This window comes from Mastigoproctus giganteus, chromosome 1, assembly GCF_048544385.1.
Source record: "Mastigoproctus giganteus isolate SK-2022 chromosome 1, ASM4854438v1, whole genome shotgun sequence".
NCBI classification, from domain to species: domain Eukaryota; kingdom Metazoa; phylum Arthropoda; class Arachnida; order Uropygi; family Thelyphonidae; genus Mastigoproctus; species Mastigoproctus giganteus.
The window spans coordinates 95,100,579-95,124,398 of NC_143575.1; the positions used below are offsets into that span (position 1 = coordinate 95,100,579).

Genomic DNA, 23,820 nt, shown 5'->3' on the forward strand with positions numbered 1-23,820 from the left:
CTCCCTCAAAGAACTCGTTATTATAGCTAATACGTGCCCAATTATATGGAAATATTCCTCCAAAATGATAGTAATAGCCGAGATAGATATACTGTCGAAAGCGGATGCAACGTCTAAGAAGACAATATCTAATTGCTGTCTGAAGTTAAGGGCGTGTTGGATTCGAAATAGAGTCTCCATGAGATTCGTGGTAGTAGATCTTTGTGGGATCACTGAATGAAGGTACTCCGGTCTATTCTCGAAGCAGTGATGGTTTATGGTATTTAAAATGTATTTCTCAAATATTTTTTGGAACGAACATCCAATTGCAATAGGCCTGTAGTCTTTGGCGGATATGCAATTCGATTAATCGGTTTTAAATAAACGCTTCTTCTCCAGCGGCAGGAGATAATATAACATACAATGCATAGTTTACAAGAGGAAATTAGATGTTCAATGAACTTATAGTATAACAAATAATATATATGAGCTAACCGACAAGAAAATTGAAAAAAAAAAAAAGTTAACAGTTTGTCAACAACGGGATCACATCACATTTAGAACTGGCATGGATTAAAGGACTAGGATGGGTTGAGTTCCAGAAGTCAAACTAGATCTGCTCGATTAAGATCGGGAATAGATTGATCCAGAGGAGCTTTCTGCCCCCTTAACATCCACGTAGGAGCTTAATGGTTGGAAAGCAGGAAAACTGGAACCGGCTTCACCAGAATAGATATGTTTCTTGAACAACCGAATTTCTTAGGCTTTGTATTGGTTCATCTGCTTAGAGTCAATGTCCAACTTGCCAAAGTAGTCTACTCTATTCTCAGGGAACATCCTTTGAAGATACTACTTCTGCGTGTTCTAAGATTCGCTGGGTGTGATAGCATCTCGGTCGTGCTTAGACTTCGATCCTATGTGAGAGCAGCGTAGATAGTGACAAAGTTTGTTCTGATTATATGAAATGGCTAATGATCACTGGGGAAACCCGCGGACAGAGACCCAAAGGACCAAGTCACAAAGAATCACTGGGCACACCCACCTTATCACGTATTGAATGATTAGTGTGGGATGATAGACTAGTCAGTTCCTGTTTAACTCTCCATAGGTAGGACTTTTTCCTTTTTATCCTATACAGAAAAACCTCTCGCCTGGATCTGCTGCGATGGATGTTTTTTCAAATGTAGCGAGGGTATTTCTCTTTAAAATGGCAATTATCTTGAAAATAATCATCCCCAACAATCAGATCTTTATGGCGCTGGATTCCGTTGATAAGATATAGGAGAGTGACATCAGTCTTCTGTCTTTTTTTTAGTGAATGTTATTTGCGTGGATTTGGATAGCTTGGGTTCTGGTGATTTTGAGATATGCAGATAACTCAGAGATCTATAAAGAAGCAATCTTGGAGTACCAGTCTTGGATTCATAACGAAACATTCATCTTTAGGTCATCTTCATAGGGGATGAAGTCCATATGCAGAGAGAGAGAGGATTTAAGGTTGGCTGCAAAGAGAACTGCAGTAACCCCCCCCCCCTTTCTCTATTCAGGGTCATTCAACCTCAAGGTTGGTTGTTGTTGTTATTTTGTTTTTTTTAGGAGCATTAGCAACTAAGGCCATATTGCTCCGGGGATATGAGGTGGTCATTCCCTGACCTTTTCACATCCTCCGTATTTGGTGGCGACGGGCTCGAACCCCGATCTAATCAAGAAGCGTGTGCTACGCACTGCTGCTCCTACCTACCTGGCTACGGAGTCGCCAAAGGTTTGTTGTAGATCGCATTCATCTCTTTAGGAAGGAAAAGCTCATCGGAGGTTAGTGCAGAAGATTTCGAAGGGAGGACATGGCCGGTTTACCCTGGAAAGAAGGACATATGCTGGCAAGCTTGCAATAGTGGCTAACTTGAAATATTTAGTTAAGCGGAGTAGATTTTGAGAATTTAAAAAATAAAACGTTATAAACAGAATGCATTCCATTCAGAGAACTTCATTTGTAATGTGCATACATAAAGTCAATTAACATTATATATGATAATAAAGTGGCGTTCATCTGCTTTAAATGGTAAAAATTTAATATAGCATAATCAAAATGACGAATTTTTGTTACTGCTTTGCATAAATGAAGCAATCTAATTATGAAGCAGAACCTTTCTGTGATAGAGGATATAACTCCCCGACCACTAGAAATGAGTGGGACAGCTATCTGAAAGCTAAAATGCTTTCACTTTGAAAAACGGGCTGTCGGAATTAATACTGCTGGGCTTTATAACACAGTTGGGTGTGCGTATGTTAAACATTAAGGCTTTGAAGGCGTCAGTATATTGTGTCTGTAATTGCGTGTATTCTTCAGCCTGTTTGCTGGATAAAAAACTCGAGTTTTCAGGATAATTAATGGAGGCACTGGTTAAAGAAGCACTGCAGGATAATTTGGGCAAGACTTCAGTTATAGCTCGGACACAGCATGGTTTTGTTAAGGGAAAGTCTTGCCTGACCAATTTGATTGGATACTATGATATGGTCACAAAAGAACTGGATGCAGGGAATAACTTTGATATCAAATATTTGGATCTTAGAAAGGCTTTTGATACTGTTGCACATGGAAGGCTGAACAAATTGGAGCAGTGTGGCATTGGAGGCAAATTGCTGCTATGGATAAAGGGATGGTTGAGTGGGAGAAGACAGAGAGTGGTAATCAATGAACACTGCTCATCATGGATTAATGTTATTAGTGGAGTCCCTCAAGGTTCAGTGTTGGGTCCATTGTTTTCTGTATTTATTAATGATATTGATGATGGTATATCAAGCTTAATGTCCAAGTTTGCAGACGATACGAAAGTTGGTAGGGTTGTTAAGGACACTAATGGCAGTACGCTGCTGCAACAGAATCTAGAAAAGTTGAGCAGATGGGCTGAGAGGTGGCAAATGAAGTTTAACATTGACAAATGTAAAGTACTACAAATGGGAAGCAGTAACCCCAGAGTAACGTATGAAATCTGTGGCACTATACTGACAGTGGTAGAGAACGAAAAGGACCTGGGGGTATTTGTGCAGGCAGATATGAAGTTTTCTGAGCAGTGCAGACGGCCTGCAAGAGTAGCTCAAGGTGTCTTGTCAATGATATACAGGAATTTTTCTAGCAGGGATAAGGAGGTGATTATTCCCTTGTATAAGGCAATGGTCACGCCACACCTTGAGTACTGTATACAGGTCTGGAGGCCTCATTTCAAGAAGGATGTAGAGCTGCTGGAACGAGTATAGAGAAGGGCAACAAGATTAGTGAATGGAACAAAGGGTTGCACTTACGAAGAAAGGCTTAAATTTTGCAAATTATAGTATCTGGAGACTAGGCACCAGCGAGGTGATCTGATTGAGGTGTATAAAACCTTGAATGGATTGAGCATGCTCAATTCTGATGGGATTCTTCCTCTCGCTCAGAATAATCACCTGAGAGGGCATAAATTCAAATTGAGGAAAGACAGATGTAAGATAGATGTCCGGAAGTTTGCATTTAGGCAGCGGGTAGTTGGTTGGTGGAATAGACTTCCATCCTTTGTTGTGGAAGTTGATAGCCTAAATAAATTTAAGGCTGAGCTGAACAGGTATTTGGAACTTACGGAGGGATGAAATGGGAGGTTTTTTTTTTTTTTTTTGGCTGATGCTGCATAAGCTTGCTTTCTTGCATCATATGCCTCTATTAATGCTAATAAGAAAAAAAAATAATCCATGCTACCTTCACCTCAGACCACCTTCACAATCAACCATGTTGTGAAGAAAGCCTATAAAAATTCGTCACATCATTGAAGGATTCTGAACGCGGGTCTTTTCCACCTGGTGTGAGAGGACAGTAATTATAACCACTGCGCCACTCACGAGGATTATAACACGGTACTTATAGGTGTTGAAAATTAGTCTTCTTTTCGGGCTCACTCTCGTATTCAAGACCGGATTCAGACATGATGAGAGCCAAGACTGTGTAGAAGGGTGCCTTTGTCATTTCTCCACAAAAGGAAACAAGCAACAAGGACTTCCCTCGCGTAGCTGTTCCTCAAGCCATTGTTTTCTGTTGAACATGACCACCTTCGGTAATAGTACTTCCTTGATTTCTGTCAATGTTAGATTGGAATGTATTTCGATTTCCCTCTCTCACAAATAGCACTTATTCTCCGCTATTATTTTGCGTGCGTCTCTGGGGTTTTCTGAGGATTGCTCAATAAAGAATTCCAACGATTAGAGATGTGTTACTTTATCTACATATCCTGTATTTCCAGTCCCACGCGCTTGTAATGCACACCACCCTATGTATATTGATCGCATGTTTGGTAGCCGACAAGGATAACTCGTTAATATATTTTTAGATTTCCACGCTCGCAAGATACAAAAGTTTCTCCCCTTCCCGTCCCTTTGCTGTTAAACCATTTGAAATCGGCAGTATAAACACCGAAGCTGCTACGATCGATACCTGGCGTGACGGGGATGTTTGTTCCTCTCTCTGTTGCGCAAACAGCTGACGGAAATGACAACTCGTTTGCGGTGGTAGAAAGTGGTTAAAGAAAAAGCATCGCAGGAACATTACTCACGCCTTTCGACATCTTACAGTTATACGGTGTGGCTGATGTCATACGAACGACAACAGAACCGGGCAAAACTGGATCCGGAACGGCTTCAACTGGAAAGAAAATTCAGAGGAAGAAACAAGATGACAAAAAATAAAAGTCCCTTGGATAAAATATACCATGTTGCTCATCAGTAATTGTGGCTGACGTACGAGTGTGCCGCTTTCGATAATAAGTTAGTTGACTTACGCACGCAGTGCCTCACATTTGAGGCGCGTTAGCAAATAGTAACAATTCATGATTTATAACAAAATAAGTCAACCCATCAACATGAAAATTTGATCTCCATCGCACTTTTCTTTCTAGAGTAATACGCGAAATATACTTTAATTTATATGAATAGATTTTTGTGGTTTGGTGGGGGAGGAGGATGGGATTCATCTTAAAAGCTTTCCAGGGACCGACGAAACAAACTATTAAAATGTCACATCGATTGAACTTTTTCTTATTAAGTAATGTCTAAACATTGGATAAGATACTTGCATCACATGTTAGGTAATTAGCATTAGTAGAGGTATATGATGCAAGAAAGCAAGCTTATAGAGCATCAGTCAAAAAAAAAAAAAAAAAAAAACCACCGTTCCCCTGTCACTGATTCATTCGTTCCAAATGTTTGTCTAGTTATGCTTTGAATTTATTTAAGCTATCAATTTCCACAACAACAAACGGCCGCCGTTGCCGAGTGGTCAATCGTGCGGGTACATGAATACACGTGCCTTGAGTGACCGGGGTTCAAGCCCGTGACTGCTAAATACGGTGCTGTTTCTTGTACTCTGTGTACCTTGTGAACTCCTCCGACCGTTTGGTCGTCCCAGAGTATAAACAGAAAATTTATTTATTTAGATGGAAGTTTATTCCAGCAATCAACTACCTGCTACATTTCCGAATGGATGTGTGGAAATTTGCCTTTAGCAAATTTCCGTTTGCATTTAGCAAATTTGCAACTTTGCATTTGCCTTTAGCAAATTTCCGCACATCCACTCTACAACCGTCCCTCCTCAGGTTGAATCTATGCTCCCTCAGGTTTGTAATCTGAACAAGAGGAAGAATCCCATCAGCATTCAGCTTGCTCAACCCATTCAAGGCCTTATACACTTCAATTAGACACATCATACACCTTATACACATCAATTAGATCACCTCGCAGGTGCCTAGTCTCCAGAAGCTGAAATTTGCAGAACGTAAGCCTTTCTTCCTAATTGCACCCCTTTGTTACCCTCACCAGTCTTGTTGCCCTTCTCTGTGCTCGTTCTAGCAACTCTACATCCTTTCTAAAATGAGGCTTCCAGATCTTCACGCAGTACTCAAGGTGTGGCCTGACCACCTGTCTGCACTGCTCAGAAAACTTCATATCTGACTGCACAATTACCCCCAGTAGTCTTTCATTCTCCACTACCCTGAGTGCAACACCACCCAATTGGTACATTTCTCTGGGGTTACTGCTACCCATATACAGTACTTTGCATTTGTTAATGTTAAACTTCAGTTGCCACCTCTCAGCCCATCTGTCCAACTTTTCCAGATCTCGTTGCAATAGCATACTGTCTTTACCATCATTAACAATCCTACCAACCTTTGTATCATCTGCAAACTTGGACATTAAGTCCCTGGGGGACTCCACTGATAACATTAGTCCACGTAGAGCAGTGTCCATTTATTACCACTCTTTGCCATCTCCCACTCAGCCCAACTTGCCCTTAATGCCATACTGCTCCTATTTGTACAGTAGTCTTCCATGAGCAATCGTATCAAAAGCTTTCCTGAAATCCAAGTACATGTATATATATATATATACAGACACACTTTGCGCTTATATGTCATTGCCGCACTTCGCAATTTTCTTGCATTTCTGTCTCTGACTGTATTAGTACAAAGGTTCCTATTTTTTTGGACATTATATGTATAAATTTCTACGTTCAAATTTTTGGTGAAATATTGGAAGTTCGTAATTTAAACAGTGGCACCATCTATTGGCAAATATGTTTATTTAATCGCCTCAATTGATTACAAAAGATAGTCTTTTTTTCCTTTCACGTTTCCGAATTTTTCTTTCTTCTACAGAAAGCCTATAATTAAAAATAATGTAAACTCGACTATTTATATGGTATGAATGCATTCAATTTTTTTTTCCAAAACGCACACTTCGAAAAAAAAAAAAAAAGAAAACTTCCCTGAACAGTATTTGCGAAATGTGTTACTATTACGTTTATGTTCAATAATAATTCCATCATTAGACGCAAATTATTACCGATTCCAACAATCTAATGACTTTAACTCAATAAACGTGAAGCTTTATACTAAATTTAAATGTTTGCTTCATGAAAAAATAAATATCACTTATGAAAATGAGTTTAACGTCGGGGCCCGGTAGCCGAGTAAGCTGAATGCTAGGCTGTACTGAGTAGTGTACGGGTTCGAATCCCACTGACGGTAGAATGGAATTAATCGTGGGTTTCCCTGCTCAGTATCTTGAGTTAGTCGGTCTCAAACCGTGGCCGTGAGGTTTTCTCCGGGAGCTCCGGTTTCCCCTCACAGGACCAAAACCGGCCGAAGGACACACAGAACACGTACCCGAATACACTTTTCTTCAAAATCCGCTACACGGGGTTTTTTCCCCGTGTGAGGGATCTTGAAGAAAGCGATGGGTGGAGTTACCATCGGGTGGTAACCACTCCATGCCCTCTTCGTATAGAGCGCAGCAGGTGGTTACCACCCGATCTCTCCTTATTTCAGCATTGTGCTAAAGACATATTGGTCTGCCCTAAGTAACTCATATAAGATTCAACAGAGGGCGTTTAGGAGTGTCTGCTAGTGTTGAGCAGAGCAGTATGGGAGCGTGTGTTTGTTCAGCTAGTTTGCTTTTTATTTTTAAGAGTGGTGAATTCGCAATGGCTGATGATTGAGACATTTAGCAACCACAGCAAGTAAGTGATTTTTAAGGTTTATTACATTAGGAAACTTGCGCAAAATGTCTTGGACAACATAACTGAAAGTTTAGCTTTTATTGCTTCTTACTCCAAAGAAAGCTTGACTCTCATTAACTGTAGGCATTTCGCGTAAAACTAATCACTGTGATGAAAGTCCAACTTTCGTTAAAGTGAGTTCTGGTGTTAGAAATCACTCTAAGGAAAGAGAGTTAGATAAAAATCATTATCTTGTATCAATGTATAAAGCAATCCAGGTACGAAAGCCTTCCATAGCGAAGATTCGCCAGTAATTCTTATTTCCCTTTCCATAATGAATATCGTCACTTCAAGAAGCAATAAATAATTTAAAATTTCTATTTACTTCCAATTTCTTCACATATAAATACGTTGTTTACGTAGTCTTCATTGTATTTACTTTCCATTTAAGATTAAAGCATTCAAGACCGCCCGAAAACAGTCTAAATTATATGCATGGTTAAATTACAGTAGGCCTTTGTGGCCATTTCCAAAACGTTATATTAGTCTTCTTAATCTTCAACTTTTGTCCGGGCGAAATAAAATTGAGGCTGCAAATTTTGTTTTTAGAACATTGAGAGTTTTGTCTTTGTACTTTAAACATTTCTTCGCTATTTTGCTTAAATTGACCAGCGAATTTACTAAATGCTTACCGTGATTAGGTACTTTCTAGTTACGTATGACCTCGACTAAATTTCAGTTTAAATTGAGTCGTGTAGTTTTATTTTTAACTTGATTATTAAGAGTGGTGAACACATTTTCAAGTTTGTCTTCAATGAGAATATCTTCTCCGAGGTACATTCAAAAGAAATGTCTGTTGTTGTTTTCTTGTTCATTACAATATCCGAACTTTCCTTCCACCCCTTCCAGATACGTTTTCTTTTGCTCCTGTTTACTTCCTTAACCCGTTACACACAACAGGGTTTCCCACGTGAGGTATTCTGGAATTTCCAACAAGAACAACATGCAAATCTTTCCTGAACACACTCTTGTGCAGAAATATTGCACGATAAACCATACGAAATGGCGCATTATGACTAAAAAAACAGTTTAAATTATGTGCGTGGTTAATTGCAGTAGGCCTGCCCTGGGTGTTCTGTCTTTCGCAATATTATCAATGTCGCACTTTCTCAGTGTGAATATAAACTGCGCAAAAGCATTTCTTCACCTTCGCCATTTGATTTCCTCAATATATTTCAATACGCTGACCATGACTATCGTTTCCTCCCAGAATTTCACCTTCACTATTTGCATACATTGTAAATTATCCTTAAATACTTTCCACTTTTCAAAATACACGTACTTTATTGGTAATAACTATCGATCAATGAAAAATGAATAGGTATGATACTTTAATTAGATTATGGCCTTACTTAATAAAACTTTTAGTAGACATTTTTCTTGAGGACATATCGCCATTTTTTTATCAAATGATGATCCTCTTATTTGCTAATTATCATTGTAAATGCTAAAGACTTAATACCTGCGCAGGTGTGCGCGATTGCACTCTCACAACTAATGCGTATGTCTTAGGTTCAACTGTGATCGCTGATGACAGTCGAAATAGTAGAGGAAATAGTCCTCTACTCCTGTCGGCGGCAGAGGATCTTTATGGGTTATTTTCAGTCAGTGGCCAAGTTAATCGGTCTCAGAATCTCGTGTTTGTCTATGGGATAAATTAATTCCATAGAATATATACACGAACGTGAAGACAATTTTTTGCTTGAACACTGCCCGAGTATAGCCCACCCCCCCAACTGTCCCAGTGCATTCTAGCGAAAAGTGTTGTCAGTTATTAATCCGTTGGAGCTAATCATAATTGGAGAAATATTAACTTTCTAAAACTGCTTTCAGTGTACATTTTTATCAAGGTAGGAAATACAGTTCATGCCGAAGTAATGTTTGTTCTTAACAAGCATACAAAATGGCATTTACCATAACAAACCGTGTAATGTGGAATGTAACATCCCCACCCCTTCATACTTCAGTCCTTGTAGAGTGCACGCTGTCAAATATGTGATTTGGTGAAAATCTTTATAATTAAGGCTTAATTTTCTTTCATTGATCGATAATAATTACTCATATTTGCTAATAATTCGAATCAGTCGCTGATTCAAATATTTTGACATTTACCAGCACACATCGGTAAAATCCAAACGAATTTCTGGAGAATGCATGAATCAGTTGTTCTGATGAAATATCACTGAGAATTTCAGTCTTTTGAAAACATGTTTTATTTATATGACAAGTTCAACTTTTATGTTATACAGGGGGTTTAAAAAAAGCATCTTTTAAAACGTTTGTTTTTAGAAGCGAATACTCCAATAGTAGCATTTACAATATGGGCTACTTTGTAATCTTTCTATAAACTAGTCCTCTGTTTCCATAGCTCTTTATATCTGATCAGTGAAGTGAATCCACACTACCAACAATCCCTCCACAATAAATGGGAAAGGATCGCTTTTTGACACTCATCTATCCCAGACTGGCAGAAATTCGGCTATCTACCTGGACATGAATTTAAATCTCTTGGCTCAATGATCCGTCACATTCTGCTAATTACAAGCACGCTTCTGGCTGTGTGGTAAGAGAGAGTTGATAAGCTTTAAAAGCTTTCCTTGTAGAGCACAGTCGGAGTTGGAACGCAACGTAGGAGTCCCGTCGTCCCGGCACCTTGTGAAGCCTAAGTGGCACACCAAGGGAGGGAAGAGACAGTTCACGGCACTGCACGCTTTCAGCGGTAATTACCCGCAAAATCTACCATCCCTCCGACAGCACAACTGCGGAATAATGAAGCGCACAAAAACAAGAGAAAAATGTTGTCACCGAACCAATTAGGGAAAAGGCGGTGCTCCGTAAACACCTCGCTGGTGCACTTCAATCTACTAATCAATCAGCCAATCACGGCGACGTTCCTTCCAGCTGCGCGCGGAGCATCTAGGGAGTTGACGTTCGCACGAGTGAGAGAAAGAGTGAGCAACAGTTAGTAAGTCGGCGCGATGCCGTGCGTGGAGTATTAGCAGTTCGATAGAAGAAATGAAAGGTTTTCAGACACCGAGCGTGGTAGTCTTTTGTCTCGTGGCCGCTGTGCACGCGGGGATCAACGGTAGGTAGCATTTGCTCTTTACAAAGACGGTCCTCCAGAATGTCTTAAGTCAAATCGGCCTCGCTCCGGTCATCTTTGAATAGAAACAACTCGTGCAGCCTTAGGGGATTGTCAGTTGGTGCGTGTGAAGAGTTCGGTGACACCGTGTGCACCTGGGAAATACGTCGGTTATTTTATTTATTTTATTTTCTATTCGCTGGAACCACGAAAGACTGCAACGCTTTCAAAAAAAAGCGGTGTAAGAACGGGTCTGGTCAAGTTCGGGTCGTTTATGATGTGAAGTTTAAATGTGCTCAGCCGGTACAGTAGCTACTCCCGGTCACGTGCGTAAATATAGGTAAAACTTGAATACGTCACGTGAGAATTTAATTTTTACTGATGTGATTGCCCAAATCATCAGTTAAACGTATATTTCAGTATTCTCCTAGCCTTCGCAGGATTCTTTCTAAGCTACGTAGTCAAAATGCTGCCTGATGTGTTATTAAATTGGAACTAACTGGTACCACAGATCAGGAGTTGGATGCTGACTTCAGACGTCAAAACTTCCGGCTTTTCTCAATATTCATTCAGCTCGCAATGAACGGTGAAACAAAAAAATGAATCCATCCAAAACTTTGATTATTCTAAGGACTTGTTTGTTTATAGAGATAATGGAATGGAATCATTCGTTTAGGTTTGATTTCCGTCTTTGACTGAAGGAATCTCTAAAGTCCACTTCAATCAAGGATGTGGTTTGCCCAACTCAGGCAGAAGGGGTAGGATCATTAGTTAAAAGTTATAGGATTATTCCCTAATAGTAATTAGGGTTGATACTTCCCCATGGCCCTGTTGTTGGACTATCTTGTTTAACATTTTCAGCGATTTTTTTAGCAACTTTAAATCTGCTATTATAATGTATACCCGGACAATCTAAAAGCTCATCCAATTCGGTTGTCTGATGCTTAACCAGATAGCTTCTTCTAGTTGTGAGAGAATCGATTGTAGTCCACTTAAAGCTGATGTTTCTGTAAGGGATCTTGGCGCCTTGGTTGACAAGCAATTTCAGATAACTGGAATCATTATCAGGATGCCAGGCGTGCCTTCATATTTAAGAAAGACATCATTAGAATTATTAACACACTGTAGCCTATTTTCTAAAAATGTATTAATAGGACTTAATTTCGTGGCTCGAAAGGTTTTTGAACCCTTTCTATGCATGAAAAGTCCAACAATTTTTCCGATGAATAAATTACTTCAAGGTTATTTATAAATAATATCTTGGATTATTATTCTTTTTATCGTGCTTCTGGGATGCTTATCTTTAAATTTGTTTCAGCGTCTTCTAGGGTTCAAAAATGCAGTTGTAATTTTAAGAGGCCCGGCCTGTTGACATCCACTGGTTTTGTAATTTTAAATATCGTTCCCTCATGCATCGCATTAATTACACAATAACATATTGTCGGATAAGGATCAATAACTACCATCGCAAGGAGACAGATTGCATGGATAAACAGACTTTGGAGAATTAATTTTAAATTCGGAGTCATGACGGCTAAGATTCATTAAATATGCACATATCTTTTTAAATACCTGAATTGGTAAAGAAAACTCACGGGATATAAGAGGGGTCACGATTTTAGAAAAATCCCGATTTCACTTAAGGCGGACATTAGGACCCAAAAATATTTAGAGTGGTAAAAATTGCATCATAAAAGCCTATTGCAATTAATATCATTCAGATATTTAAGAAAATATTCTAAAATTATCAAGAATTCAAGTCGTTTATGCTTGTATAAACGATTTAACTTATTACTGTATACATTCCTCACAGTCGGGACTATTGTCTTTAAGGATGTAAGGAATGGTTTCTTCAGTCATCGCGAGTGTGTTTACTAAAACAATCATTACTTTTGTAGTCCTGTACACCTTCAATTCATCTACGTTGCAATGCCATGTTTCTCATCAGTTCGTATGGCAGTTGGGATGTTTGTTCTTCAATCGAAGACACTCAACTACGGGAGAAGATAGCATCTCACGTGGAGGGAAATCACAGATGGCCTTGTTGCTCGTGACACTGTTTACTGTTGGCCTACATTTGTTTCAAAGTGTTTTTCAAAAAAGGAGAGAGTAAATCTTTGATTTCGCATATCAAACAGTCAAGGTTTACTGATGGGGAGGAGCAACTCCCTGCTGGATTTTCGGTACAGAGTTATCTGCTGATGGCCAGTACCTCACTGATCATCAGCAGATAACTTTGCTGATGGCAAGAAAGTTGGATGACCTCTAAGCTTGATAATACGCCATACACAAAAGTCCCTGTGTATATGAGAGCTGCATCCAGGAGTATACACCAGTTATAGTATCGTACTCTGTATAGCAAGGATGGTGGAATGAACACAGAATTTGTCGTGTTTGCGGGCAGTGTTTTCTGGTCTGCATGCAAGCATCAAAAGTCAAGATTCGACCATAAATACACCTTTCTGTATAATGAAAAATTCTTTGAATAAATTACTTAAAAAAAAATCCCTCCTCTCACGTTGTTTAAACTAAATATATGCAGGATGACTGTTCAGATGCCACAACGTAGTCTGCCTCTCTTCCCTTGGGAACTTTAATTTACAGGAAAAAAATTCCGCTCGTATCCGAGTCCTTTCGGGCTACAAATTGACATCATAAACTTCTCGAATATAAACATCTTGTTCTTTGTGACCTTTCCGATAGGTGACAAGAGTTACAAGCTACGAATGCTGTGATAAATAGTCACATGCGCGGCAACTGCAAACCTTCTCGTAAGGGTTTCTTTCCTTGGATGGCACAATCAATGGACTTTATACCAGGGACTTGAAGTTATGGAAAGAGATGCATGTGTTTATATAAACAGGGCAATATACTTTCTCTTAATCACATTAGCTCCAAAGGACTTCTGAAAGTCAAATTTAACTAGAACCTTACCGGGAATATGTGCAGCAGAGAATCTCACGATGAAAATAATGTTTTTAATAACGTATTTAAAACAAAAATGATCTTAAAAAGATTTCAGAGAATTTTTTTTTTACAGAATAGATGATAATCTATTCTGTAAATCTATAGATGATAGTTAAGATAATCTTCTGAAAGCACCATTGACAACGTTCCACTTGGATCAGACCAACAGAATCTGAACAACCTCTTGTATCTCTTTTCGTTACATTTTAGTTTTACAATTATTCATATTTAGGTCTTATGTCCACCCTCCTTTCACCTTATCTGTTTAGCAATGTCAGCGTGCATTTATCATCAAACATCCAAGGGTTAATCTTGCTGATCGCTTCCTTAACCAACCGAGCAAATTCTTCTCCAGCCGTATGGCTTCGGTTTTTACGCAGATACCCCAGCCTGCTCTGTATCTCAATGTTTACAGAACCGTGGACGCATAACACGCTCCGTCAAGATAGCGTTGTCTCGGTGACCTCCACGTACTTGACTTCCTGAATGCTCCGTATCCTGAGTACATATTACGAAAGGAGAGCCTCCTGCTTAATTTTTATCTACACATCCGCCATTCAAATACCTCGAAATAATTATGAACCTGCTTAGCCTCTCTATCTCTACAAACAGAGTGCAATTGCAGCACGCGATAGGATTTTTAATTTGAACTTATCTGAGGGAAAACACGAAGGAGTGAAAACTCTGTTGCTATGTGTAAGTCTGAAGGGACATGATGTTTCTTCGTTTAGTTTTCACCTTCACATGCAAATCTTCTTTTTCGAGAGAGAATTGGAATTCATTGCAAATGCTGGATTCAAAAGTCGGAAGAATATAAAGAAATGAAGATCCATATTAATGGAGAGAAGTAGCTGCAAAATCTGTTTTAGAAATAAGTTTAAAATTAACGTTAATTTTATATGTAATTAGTTAAGATAATTTCAGTTTAAAACCGACTCGTTCGTAGGCAATTTCAAACTTCCGTTTGTTGTCAAAAAAATGGTTGAAAGTCGAAAAAGAATAAGGCCAGCCAATCCGATGTTTGACCCTGAAGACCTAATAGAATTTGCTAAGAATGCTATAACTTATATTTGCCATCATACCGCAGTGGAAAGTCGCTTCTTAATGTTAAGATTCATCCAATTTTTATGAAGGCAAAAACATATCCTAAATCCTTTAAACACTACAATATTAAATTAAAACTTGTGGTCGTGCAGAATGAATTCGAAATTGGTGTTTTCGTCTTCAAATTAATGAATTTTTTCATCCGAAATTTATTGATAGAAGCCGATTAAAAGAGTAAACCAGCTTAAGAGGTTTCTGTCGGATATGTAATCAATAACTCTCAAAAGGTCACCTCTGTTACTGGACTTCCACAAAATATGACCTCTGGGAGAAGAAGAGTGTGCCCTCTATAATATCGCGATGTACGAGTTGTCAGGTGTTTGATAGAGTGACAAAAGATCTGGTGGTTCTTCATAGAGTCGTGTTCTTCGTTATTAATCTGCAGCACTCTGCGTGGTCTGAATTTCAATGAGCATTCGCCAATCATTTCCAGTTTGCTCCCTGGTTATGGTTCTCTTATTCTTTTTTATTTAACTTTTTTTAGAGAAAAAACTCCTTTCCATTTGTCTTTCGCAACTATTTGTAAAACATTAATAGTAATACGGGTAAGCTTATTCTCTAGAGTTTGACCGTGCCCTGAAGAATAATCCAATAGTTTAAATAGAATAAAATCACTCCACATCTCGATTTTAAGATACTAAAAGGGCTACCATGAACTCGGCTCTATAGAACCTACATTTTTTTTTAAAGTCAAACATTAGACTGTGTTAATATAAAATATTTAGCAAATGATGTACTGAATCTGATCAATTCAAGAATGGACAAATGGTTATTGATTTGTCAATATGCACAGAGGTCCGTGCGTCTCATTGGTTCGAAATCAGTTTCAATTATGAATAAGTTCACTTCTTGCCTCGCTAAATCACCACGCACATAGAGCAGTATAATGAACTGCTAGGACAACTACGATTAGATTATTATAATAATTAAGTAATTATTATTCATTTTAATCCTTCTAACACCTTAGTCCGATCTTATATCTCGCAAAAAGGATTTTTCTGATCCTATGCTTATCTTTCATGACATTGATTTCTAGGCAAGATCATATCTCTATTGGGGATTACCCTGACTTCTAATCTCTCTTGACATAAGCACATCACATATATTTCATCCTTTGCATTTAAAAAACTGGGTTTTCTCTTTCGCTATCCGCATTAGTTTTCTTCTAAACAACTCCTTACGCTGTACAAATCTCGAATCTGCCCTACCACGGAATATTGTTCCCACATCTTTGGTGGTGCCCTCCCCAATCTCTTTCAGACTTCTAGACTCCATTCAAAAGCGCGGAGATGGGGAAAACCCCTGATGCCGTCAGACAACTAACACTTTGCACTTCATTCAAAAGAGGGTAGTCAGGTTAATTAATGACCCATCACATACATTCTCTCTCTCCATTCTGCGTCATAGACATACTGTTTTTGCTGCTTGCCTTCTCTATAGATACTTTTCAAACGTATCTTGTTAATGTTCTTAATTGATGCCAATAAAGGCTTCCATAGTCGAGTGGTCAGGAGCGGGAGTGCAGTAGCACAGGCTCCTTCAGTAGACTGGGGTTCAAGCCCGTGACTGCTAAATATGATCGATCTGCCAACCCGCACTGGACCAGCGTGGCAAATTATGGTCCATATCCCTCAACATGAATTGTTGAGGAGGCTTCCATCCTGCAGTGGGTTGATAATGGCTGCAGTTTTACCGGACATGGGTAGAAATATTTTACGATGTGGAAGAACGACTTCTTGACTGAATTTTGATCTCTTTGACCGCATCATGGAAAGATTCGGTTTTATAAGTTGTATCGGATATAACTCGAATATGCTACAAAACGTCTTTTGAATGGCTTATCGGAGATGTTCATTAATTCTCAATCTTACAGGTGGACTTGATCATGATCTGTATCAGTTTATCTGAGTCTGCGCAAATGAGGGGAGCATTTATTGCCATGAATTGCCAGTCTCCATTAATCGTTGAAAGTCTTTTCACTTGAAATAGTTTGAAATGAAATTCCATTAAATTAAAGTCGATAATTATTTGCGTCATTTGCCACTACTAATTATACATTGATTGATGGCAATTCAAGGCGTTATGGACGTGAACTAAGGAATCAGGGGAGCCAACCTTTCTCTCTTAATACCACTGCGTACAGAACTGTTCGTAGTGTTAAAACAAGTTTCAAAATGTGAGCTAATTAAAGCTTTAAGCTTGTCAATGAGTTATGAGTTTTCAATATATCTATAATACTTGGTGTTTCTATAAGGCAATCTCGAGATCCAATTTTCTAGGACTGAGCTTCGTTAGAAATTCTTAGGCAGGAATCCGCAGTCAAAGGTATGTTACAGCTAGGAAAAAGCCCACAAGAATCATGAGGGAGAGTTGCAAATGTGTGCTCCTTTAAATACAGCAAACGGGCAGAGTTTGAGAGTTTTTTCTTTTCTTTTTTTGTTTCTCTTTCCCTCCCCTCCCCTCCCTTTCCACGTGTGTGCTTGTGCATAAGTTAGCAGTGGCTGTGCGGATATTTATCAGCTAATTTCCTTTATGGGAGTTCAGGCAGCATAATTAGCCTTCCGAAAAGGGATGAAAAAAAAAAAGAGTCGGACGTTGGTGGTGGGTTGTTGCTCCACTAAATCCCCTTTTCCCTGTCCTTTACTTGCCCGCAAGGCCTTAAAATCTTTAAAATCTCACCAGCTTCTCTAAGTTTGTCGTTTGCTTGTCTAGACGGGTTACTGTGATGTTGCCGCAAAACCGTTGCCAAGTTCCTAGATGGATGTTACCCCTTCTGAACCACCGAATATCTCGCGATGTGCCGCGGCAAAAACATTAGACACATTTTATAAAGAAAATTACTTCCAAGTTATTTTTCTTAGCTGTCAAAAAATGATGGAACGCGATCCATTTAACATTCCTTCGAGGGGATTCCTCGCCGCTTCCGTATTTGTGATTGGATTATTTAAGAGGAGGTAGAAATACAGGTGTGATACAGACTGTGGTGGCGTAAAAATAACGGAACGTATTTTATTAAGCTGTACAGAGAGAATTGCCGAGAAAACACATGGATAAATAGGTTTGGATTAATAAGAGGAAAAGATACATTTGAAAGAAAAATTCAGAGATTACTGAATTCAGTTTTTAATTGAACCAAGTTATCTTTTCTGATGGGTTTGAAATCTCGGGGCTTGTTCCCCCCCCCCCCCCCCTCGTCTACTCCATTTATACTGCTCACGTTTTTGCTGTGCTCTAGAAAAATCCCATTATTTGATCTTCAGTTTCTTTTACAATGGGTATCGTCCCACCTCAGTTTCTGAACTCTTTGGCTCCAATAAGCCGTGGGAGTAAAGTCGTCTCTACAAACCATACCGCCGTCGAAAATAAATTACAACCAAATTAATTCTATAAAACGGATTAAAGCTGTAATCTGTTTTATAGATTACTTAACGAGAGCGTCTTTAACCTTCTTACTATTCCCTCGTGTTCTTTTTCTAATCTACTCTACTTTACCTTAAGTTCGTACGTATCTTCTGCTTTTCCTTACACTAACTCTTCTACAATCCCACCCCTAGTCTTCCCCCACTGTTCCTTTAACTTCTTCCGATAACCTGGCGGTCATTAACACAGCGAAGGAACAGGGTATCCGAGCGTTTCCCTCCGGCCTTTACCAACTGTAGGAGTGAACTATTGGACAACGTGAGATGTTTGAGCAAGAAGCAATCAACAAGTGTGTGTGCGCGCGTGCTCTCGGTGATTTCCTTGTGGTGTATTCAAGGGCAGATTCTACAACGAGTATGTAATCAAGTTGCGGCTTCCTAGAAGCAGAAAGATAACGCCAGTATCGTCGAACTTTGTGCCTGATCTTCGTACAAAGCACTGTCACCTTTGGTGGTAATTTCAAACATCTCTTCATCAGTGGCCAATCAATCATTTACTGCATTCATAATAAAGTTATCAAATAACATTATTTTATTTGCCGATCAAGCAATGTGTTTATTTAAATTTAAAAAAACGCCATTCTGTTTTAGCTAAATCTCCAGAATGCATTATTTTCAACTGTCCACATCTTAAGGAAGCAGGCGAACCAAAGTTAAATACATCACTGCTTTCAGTTACAGCTTAGAAAAATTCTTGACGAAAATTGGGTTTAGAAACTATTTAAAGAAAAGCAAGGTTGTTTTAATTTGAAGTTCATTATTCACCCTTAACTTAAATCCCCTAAAGTTTGCCCTTTCTTTTATAAAAATCATTAAATAGCCAAAACGGCAACGAATCCAGGGAACATTCTCTTTGGTGATAGAATTAAAGTTGCCATGGTGATATGCTGCGCTTCTCTGAGATCCTGAGGTGGTAAAACTGCCGCATCCTTCACTGCTAAAGCTCAAAAAGCATCACGAAATGAAACAGACTTCACACCAAGCGATTCTCACCTGCTTGAATCCTTCGTACTGACTATTGATTTTATATGCAGAAAACACTCCCAAATATGGACAAATTATTCCCCAGCCTAGGTCCTTCTGTGTTTGGGCTCGGGATCGGAGAATATATACTGAACAAAGGACCAGAACAAGTATGAAGAATACATTAAACTACCACATCTCCAAATATAGTATTAGTAGTTTAATATTTGTCTGTTGTAGAATTCAATATGTCCACTGTAAGTCCTGTCTAAGTGTAGCACATTGAAGGACAGATATAATGAAGCAATGACTCTCCTTGCTTAGTATGCAAGGAACTCGTAGCAACTGTATACAGTTGTCACGCTAGTTTTTTCAATGTCACTGCAAGTTGGACCTTACAACCAAGGGTCAACAAATTTGTTCCGGATCTAGACTGTAGAAGATTAAAAAAAGTATCAAAAACTAATGAGCCATAGTAGTAATTGTGACAGTGAAGACCTTGAGGGGGGGAGAGGAAGGGAATTAACGTTTGTTGCATTCAACTTATTATACAGAGACCACAACTACCAAAAAATTTCAAATCCAGGACAAGCCCTTGAATTTCCACTCTCATCTGACTGAGAGATATGGAGTTTGGTTGCTGCTACTCGGTCTTAATCCTTCAGTCTCAGCAATTAACAGACAAAACTGCATCGATAATATAATGTCCGAGTCCCATTTCATTCTGTTTCGTCTCTCAATAAACTGAACCAAATCTATTAATGTGGAAAGTGATGATGCTAAGGTGGAAGTGTAGACTTCCCCCTTAAATCCCAGGCATTTTATAGATACAACACGATAGCGTCCTGTCTTGAGTTGCCTAGGCAATAACCGAAGCAGCAGATTTCATTAAATTTATAAATGGTGTAATATATTTATTTGGGAAAGCAAACTCAACTTGTCATGATCTTGAAGCCGCAATAAGAGGATACCATTAGAATGAACTTAATCCTTGACAGAAAGAGCATTCCACTAGCCCTGTGGATTAGGAGCCAGCCAGACGACATGAAAAAAACTTGGGTTTTTTTGAGAGTCGGTGTGAAGTCATCGGTATTCGTGCAATCTCCCAGTAAGTCATTGTAAGTACTCCTAAAAGGGAATCGCTGCGATTAATCATGACACGGTTTGCATGACGTCATGCATCACTGTAATGTAAGCGCGTCAGTGGAAGTCAACAGTAATTCCATTGTTTTGTTTGAACAAAATTTTTTTTTTTGTTGGGCGAAGGGATCAGATTAGAATGAACTTAACCCTAATGATCTTCAAAAATCAACGAATAAATTATTTACAAGTTCAGTAGCTCAGTTTCTGTTTACAAGGCGTTATTTGGAGTCTAAGATACACGGACTTATTATTTGATTTAGAAAATGATCAAAGGGTTTATTATGCATCGGTCGGTTGCCTTTCCTATTAACCACACGATCATAAATCACCGAGTTGATGGATGGGATCAAACTCGCTGACATCGCTATCAAAGACCGTAATCTCAGTTGCCACCCTTTTGACCTCTTGCTTCTTAGGGTGTTGTACGGTGTCAGTTTCCCATTGGCTTAGGATCAAAGTTTCTCGTATACAGACTAAACAAGTGAGGGTGCCGTTTATATTTGGAATGATTTCAAAGTGAACTCAATTTGTTATCACTTTATTGATAGCATTGTTCATCCCAATCTTCTTGGGAGTGGGATAAACTTCCTCTTATATTATGTATATAATGTTAAGCTGTTTTTGGAAGCTGAAGATAATTCGTGTGTGTGACTAAGCGGTACAGTAACACACACCGATCGCATGCGCAGATGGAGTAGTTTCTGGAAGTATCCGCATGTGACCGATTACTGTTTTTATGTGGAGCGAAAAACAAAATGGCGACTTTTAAAGCTGTCTTTAGAAGTCGAACGTATTCTATACGTGACCTTCACTGTCTGGAGGTCAATAATCTTTGCCTAATCATTTTCGTTCTAAGTTCCAGTCCTAAATTTGTCAAATTGGTACTCATCATCGATGGGGGGGGGGACATTTAAAGACAACTGCTGTTCTTTGAAAATGTCGTGCTGTCACACACGACACTTCCCCAATTACATATTGCAACAGGATCTAGCTTTAGGGAATTCGTATTGTCTTGACAGCAGTAAGTGGGTTTGGCAGGCAGGTGTTTTAAGCGATCCCTATTCAGATATGTGCGATAACTTCTCGGGGTTCAGTCTGACCAGCTGAAGAGTACGCTAATTAGTAATTCCGGAAGACTTACTTTGTTTAATTTCCATCTTGGATTAGACAAAGTCTACGAAATTAATAATATAATATTTATAGTTTTCTAATATTTGTTAATAGGGCGAATTTCTTTTTCAATATTCTGTAATAGCTGTATGAAATAAACGTGTCTCTCTGTAAATACCCTCACTATGTAGGACACTCTACAAACCTGTTTACGTTCCTTTGATGTTGAGCCAAGAGCCAGAGAAGCCGCTTTGTTCAGCTAAACAAAGTATGTGTTACATTCTTATTGTGTCTTCTACGAAATGTTTGTAGCAAATCTTTTGTAGAAAGACTTCCTTTCTTAGGTCAGTGTGCGCCCTCTAGTGATGTTTCGATACTCTCAAGAAGGCTTTCGTTGAATAATTTCAGTTGAATCAATTCTGTAGGGTGTAATTGTAAGTTGTAGAGAGCAATGATCAGAGGTTCGCCATCTTTTCAACCCTTTCCTTCCATTCGTGTCCCTATTTCGTTATCACTAAAAGAAAATAATGGCGTTCGCGATAATTCACTTAGAAAGAAAATGCACCTGTCCTTGAACTTTGGCTGTCACAGCCTTCCGAGGCGACACACTGCCTGGCGTCAGAGGTTTCAGTGAGCGTGTGGAATATTGGCACGTGTGATTGATGAAATATTATCAACTTCCGTCTAGCAGTAGGCACGATTTCGTGTGTGTGTGTGTGTGAGAGAGAGAGACTAAAAGGAAAAAAAAAAACTCCGTGTCTTCGCCCCTCCCCTTTCCTTCAGTGTGATTTACCCTCGGGCTAAGTATAGAATAGAGAACTCACTTTGTTGATGAGTTATTCAACAGATTACAACACCTACTTGAGGATTCAAGAATATTTCGGTCGTCCTTGCAAGCTATTTTTATTTCCCATTCACCGTCCTCATGTATGTTTGTGCGTAAGAGATTGAGATCGGATCCACTTGGCTTTTACGAAATTACTGTTAATAGTTGGGTCAAATAAGTCGCTCCAGTACCGATTTAATATTTATCGCAAGTGGAGTGACTTTGTCTTTTAACTACAGAAACACCAAGGAGTTACGAGTACACGTGCAAGTCGCTTCATAATGCACAATGTCCTCCCATTATGAAGAAGATATTTGCAACAGAATGGCCGATATTCAATTAAAATTAACATCTAACAAATGTATATTATCGCGCATTACTTTTGGTACTTTGTGAACAGAGCTTCCGGTAAGCGATAGGAAGAATGCCTTTGAAATTAAATTTTTGAATTTTCCATCTAGCACGTAAATCAACAGCTATAACTCTACCAAAGATCTTGCTATTACCTCAGAGACAGAACAGGAATGGATTGCCCTTAAGTAAACTAAAATGCTCCATGTTAAAGGGTTGATGCTATCCATCATCGCGGGTAACTTTGTTGATTGGTGATGTCAGTAAAACACAATGTGCAAGTTATTGGTGTTCTTTCCGGATTTCTGACCTCTAATGGTCAAGGACTTTTCTTTCATTGAAGAAAATTTAAAATCATTCAGGAGATGTGAGGTATTTTGATTTGAGACATGGATCTATTCACCTTCACTGATGTTTTTGGTTAGTGGAATTCCTATTGCTTCATATGAATCTTTTTCCATCTAGCTATTAACGATAAAAATCCTCCAAAACTGCAGTGTTTAAATTCCTCGAGTTAGAAAACAGACGTTTCAGAGAGCAGCTCTGTTAGCAGAAGTGTGATTGAAGAATGCGCTCAAGTCTAACTGATAATAACTCATCTTGGTTGCTCTATCAGGTCCAATAGCCACAAATGATAGTACAGTATTAAAGCAGGACTTGGTGACTATTCAAACTATCAGATTTATTTTGTGAGTCGGATCTCCAGGTGAGGAATACTTACCCACATTCTCTTTGATTTTTAAATCCAAACTTCTCTCTGTAAGGCGCCAAATCTCCCATAGTTACTCCTAAAAATAGCAACGCATCTATAATTTCATATATCGCCACTCCGATATTCAACCCACCTTTCCATTTTGACACGTGCCGCAAAAGACGCGCGAACATGTCATGTCATCGTGCACTCGGAGCAGGCAGACGCCGTCGGTCGTATACCTGTCACCCATAAAGCCAGCCATCAGTTGGTGAAGCAAAAGACTGGTGTCAGGGTAGGCTAAACGAGGGCAGGATAGCTGTTGGTGGTTGGGAGGGGTGTCGGATACTCAGCTCGCTCGGCCTGACGCCAGTGTTCTCTGCCCAACTTTCCTACAAGTCACGTTCGCCATCACCCAGGAATAACCCTAACGGTAACCTTGCCAGAAACTTCGATTCCACGAACTGTAAACACACGGTCCAACGTGTGTGTGCGCGCAGCTCGAGCTCTGTTACTGTGGTAACGAGTAAGTATTGCAGAGGCACACGCCAGCCTCATTAATTACGTTACTTGAGAGGATATTAGCGAGTAAAAAACGTGTAATACGAGGGA

The 23,820-nt window shown here is 39.2% G+C and overlaps 1 protein-coding gene across 3 annotated transcripts in view; it reads left to right on the forward strand.

Annotated features, from left to right (window-relative positions):
• Positions 1–7,419: 7,419 nt before the first annotated feature.
• Positions 7,420–23,820, forward strand: part of LOC150091012 (uncharacterized) — a 55,082-nt gene continuing 38,681 nt past the window's right edge. For 2 of the 3 annotated variants that reach the window (XM_090373847.1, XM_090373852.1), the window contains exon 1: positions 10,517–10,637. In XM_090373847.1, the coding sequence (XP_090229973.1) occupies positions 10,568–10,637 (70 nt within the window). In that variant the 5' untranslated portion in view covers positions 10,517–10,567. Of the gene's footprint in view, positions 7,514–10,516; positions 10,638–23,820 lie in introns of those variants that run through there. The other variant, XM_090373858.1, reaches the window with a different exon arrangement.